The sequence below is a fragment of the Diaphorina citri genome, unplaced genomic scaffold (assembly GCF_000475195.1).
Source record: "Diaphorina citri unplaced genomic scaffold, Diaci psyllid genome assembly version 1.1 scaffold61, whole genome shotgun sequence".
Taxonomy (NCBI): domain Eukaryota; kingdom Metazoa; phylum Arthropoda; class Insecta; order Hemiptera; family Psyllidae; genus Diaphorina; species Diaphorina citri.
Genome location: NW_007377498.1, coordinates 142,184 through 146,745, shown reverse-complemented (window position 1 = coordinate 146,745; position 4,562 = coordinate 142,184). Strand labels below are relative to the sequence as shown.

The following is a 4,562-nucleotide window of genomic DNA, read 5'->3' as shown; positions in this document are numbered from 1 at the left end:
CGATGTTCAAGTGGAACACAATAGACACAAAAAATATCTTGGACCAAAGAAGACTCGATAATACTTGAAACCTCTTTCTCACTTGTGGAAAGACTGAAAAGAGTTTCAATTTTCTCGAGTTGATTTTATTCTATTTTTAGAGGAAAGAGGTTCGTCTTTGGTAGCGAAAATGTGTTCCACCTTGCAATAGCTTGTTGAATTTTCCCTCTTGTTATGGAGAGTTTGTGGACGTAAGTAACAAAACAAGGAAAATACTGCAGAAATGCAAAATATTTTACAATTAGGATATTCGTTGACTCCAAATTTAATAAGTATTTCTCAAGTCCATTACAGAGTGCCATTAAGAAAGTACACCTTTTTTGGTGAAGTACGAAACGAGTTTGAAATGAAGACAAGCAATAAAACATGGTAATATTCTTGATGGAGATAAAGGAAATATTTGAAGCAATAAAGTGAATTTGAACGTTAAAAAAGTGGGAATATTAAAACAATCAAAGAAATTACGGAACGTATTAAAGAGGCAAGATATCAAACGGTTAATTGCCAAGATGGAATTCTGAAGGGACAAGAACATGGTAATATTCTTGATGGAGATAAAGGAAATATTTGAAGCAATAAAGTGAATTTGAACGTTAAAAAAGTGGGAATATTAAAACAAAGAAATTACGGAACGTATTAAAGAGGCAAGATATCAAACGGTTAATTGCCAAGATGGAATTGTGAAGGGACGAATAGCATCACCACGAGGGAGAAGCTCATCACGCCCATCATCATTCAGGTTCTGCTGAACACAAGCACCACCATGGTGGTGACTTTGGACACGGTCACCACCACGGAGGTGAGTTCGGACACGGACATCAACACCATGGTAGTGCCGACCATAAACATCATCATGGAGGAGACTTTGGTCACGGCCATCACCATGGAGGTGAATTCGGTCATGGACATCACCATCATGGTAGCGCTGACCATAAGCATCATCACGGAGGAGACTTCGGTCATGGTCATCATCACAAAGGAAGCGCTGAACACAAGCATCACCACGGCGGTGACTTTGGTCACGGACATCATCACGGAGGTAAATTCGGTCATGGCCACTCTCATCACGGAAGTGCCGAACATAAACATCATCACGGTGGTGATTTCGGTCACGGACATCATCATGGAGGAGAATTCGGTCACGGCCATCATCATTCTGGAAGCGCTGATCACAAGCACTCACATGGTGGTGACTTTGGTCACGGACATCATCACGGTGGAGAATTCGGTCATGGACATCATCACTCTGGAAGTGCCGACCACAAGCATCATCATGGAGGAGACTTCGGTCACGGTCATCACCACAAGGGAAGCGCTGAACACAAACACTCTCATCACGGAAGTGCTGCTCACAAACATCACCATGGAGGAGATTTCGGTCATGGACATCATCATCAAGGTAGCGCCGCACACAAGCATCATCACGGCGGTGATTTCGGACACGGACATCATCATGGAGGAGATTTCGGTCATGGTCACCACCACAAAGGAAGCGCTGAACACAAGCATCACCACGGAGGAGATTTCGGTCACGGACATCATCACGGAGGTAAATTCGGTCATGGTCACTCTCATCACGGATCTGCTGCTCACAAACATCATCATGGTGGTGACTTTGGACACGGACACAGTCACGGAGGAGACTTCGGTCACGGACATGAACATCACGGATCTGCTGCACACAAACATCACCACGGAGGTGACTTCGGACATGGCCATCACCACGGAGGTAAATTCGGTCACGGACATCATCATCACGGAAGTGCCGAACACAAGCACGGTCATGGCGGAGACTTTGGTCATGGTCATCATCATGGCGGTCACGCTGAACACGCACACAAACATCTGGGACATGCCAAGCATGGTCATCACCATGCAGGACACTCTAGCACGGTCATGGCGGAGACTTTGGTCATGGTCATCATCATGGCGGTCACGCTGAACACGCACACAAACATCTGGGACATGCCAAGCACGGTCATCACCATGCAGGACACTCCAAACACTCACACAAGCATCATGTCTAGACTGATAACGATGTTCCTCTTGCTCACAATGAAATGGCCGTCTATCGAAGACTTGGTGAAATGTATCACCTTGAATTGGATGTTCCCACAAGTCACACGATGTTTTAAAAGAAAGTCAATACAGCATTACTACTGTCAGCTGTTATCTTCACTTTAGTTGACAAGGTCAACATACTCTTCCATCTAGTCAAGCATCACTTCTCTTCGCTAATGAGCGTCTATCTATTACACTTGAACCCACTTGAGATTGAGAAACACAGCGCGTGATCAGTGACTCAAATCATGACAACTCCTGCAGAACCAATCCAATCACACTTGAACCCACTTGAGATTGAGAAACACAGCGCGTGATCAGTGACTCAAATCATGACAACTCCTGCAGAACCAATCCAATCATACGTATACAATTCTGGAAAAGAGGTTACCAATAGCAATGAACCAAATCTGATATTAAATCATCAACCTCAGAATTTATCATGCTATAAAGAATGACATCAGACCACAATTGGAATCTCACCGAAATATTTCGATGCAAACTTCTCAGAGGATCTTTCTCAAGGAAATTTCAAATTGGTCTCAGCTGACTCAGCTCTTGACTTTCAGGAAATGTGATGGATGCGATCTAGAATTCTCTTGCTTTAGTTTATTGTTTCAACATTACACAATAATGGAAATCAGCTGTCACAAATGATCTTTTATGTAAGTAATTTTTGGTCTTGGGGTAAATATTACGAAGAATGTTTCACACAGAAGGTGAAACGTAATAGATTTCCCAATCTGACCACTTCTACATCGTTTTCTTTAATTTTCAACCTTTTATGTTCTAACTTCCTTCCAAAATATTTCTCTACTAACTCATTTCTGCCGTTTACTAACTCATTTCATCTGCTTACTAACCCATTACTAGAATCCTTTATTTGTCCTGATATAGGAACTAAAGGTTCTCTACTTACCAATTACGAAGAATGTTTCACACAGAAGGTGAAACGTAATAGATTTCCCAATCTGACCACTTCTACATCGTTTTCTTTAATTTTCAATCTCTTATGTTCTAACTTTCTTCCAAAATATTTCTCTGCTAACTCATTTCTGCCGTTTACTAACACCCGTATTTCATCTGTTTACTAACCCATTAATAGAATCCTTTATTTGTCCTCATATAGGAACTAAAGGTTCTCTACTTACCACCATTTTCAAAATCTCCTCTTTGGACTTCACTTTCATTTTTTCAATCAATGCAATGAGGTTTTTTAGCTTCAAAATCAATTTTCTCTCAACTGATTGTCAATCAGAACCAATTTGAAATTCATCGACGTGGTACATAGTTTTCAACATGACACTTTCTAGATTTGGGAAGCATCCTTTCTCTCACCATTAGGAATGTGTTTTGATGAAAACCAACTGGAATATCACTTTGGTCAATTTCAAATGAAACCTGAATATAGTAATATTTCATTGAGAATTGCATAAATTGGATCGTGAAAAATCCGCTATAGTCTACAGTACTCATGGAAAATTCACTCATCTAGTTTTGCAAAACATGACTAAAATTTCAAAAAGTATTCTACACATGAAGTTATTATAGTAATATTTCATTGAGAATTGCATAAATTGGATCGTGAAAAATCCGCTATAGTCTACAGTACTCATGGAAAATTCACTCATCTAGTGTTGCAAAACATGACTAAAATTTCAAAAAGTATTCTACACATGAAGTTATTGTAGTCTACAGTACTCATGGAAAATTCACTCATCTAGTGTTGCAAAACATGACTAAAATTTCAAAAAGTATTCTACACATGAAGTTATTAGCCCATCAATTTGTTCCATTATCTCTTTCCTTCCAACAGTTCCAACCAATCAAAAATCGACATTATCGCCACCTGTTTTCTTCCAAACAGTAATTAATCTTCATTTGACTTCTGTTTTCTGCGTTTCATGCCAAACGATGGTTGACAAATCTACCGTGTCTTTCAACATTTCATTACATATCTCGTCCCTTCACAATTACATCTTGGCAATTGACCGTTTGATATCTTGCCTCTTTATTACGTTCCGTAATTTCTTTGGTTGTTTTAATATTCCCACTTTTTTAACGTTCAAATTCACTTTATTGCTTCAAATATTTCCTTTATCTCCATCAAGAATATTACCATGTTTTATTGCTTGTCTTCATTTCAAACTCGTTTCGTACTTCACCAAAAAGGTGTACTTTCTTAATGGCACTCTTTAATGGACTTGAGAAATACTTATTAAATTTAGAGGCAATGATTATCCTAATTGTAAAATATTTTGCATTTCTGCAGTATTTTCCTTGTTTTGCCACTTACGTTGACCTTAATTCCGCCCCCTCTTGAAGTTTTGAAGAACTTAAAATGAAGTCTTTTGAAGTAAAAGACGTAAGTTGTGAATTTAGGTCTACCTTTTTACTTTTCTTTTCTATGCTTGCAAACTTTGTAATACAAAGTGTTCCTAAAACCACTGTACCGTATCATG

The 4,562-nt window shown here is 39.3% G+C and overlaps 1 protein-coding gene across 1 annotated transcript; it reads left to right on the top strand.

Moving 5' to 3' along the window:
* Nucleotides 1-766: 766 nt before the first annotated feature.
* LOC113471181 lies at nucleotides 767-2,371 on the top strand. The gene is made up of 2 exons (XM_026830128.1): nucleotides 767-1,891; nucleotides 2,005-2,371. The coding sequence occupies exons 1-2, from the start codon at nucleotides 803-805 to the stop codon at nucleotides 2,221-2,223; spliced, it is 1,308 nt and encodes a 435-aa protein (XP_026685929.1). The 5' UTR covers nucleotides 767-802; the 3' UTR covers nucleotides 2,224-2,371.
* Nucleotides 2,372-4,562: the final 2,191 nt, after the last annotated feature.

What these genes read in the sequence shown, in the direction of transcription:
- LOC113471181 (XM_026830128.1), top strand. Translation starts at nt 803, where the DNA reads ATGGTGGTGACTTTGGACACGGTCACCACCACGGAGGTGAGTTCGGAC. An exon ending in CGCACACAAACATCTGGGAC is followed by an intron (nt 1,892 to 2,004) that starts ATGCCAAGCATG and finishes AACATCTGGGAC; the next exon opens with ATGCCAAGCACGGTCATCAC.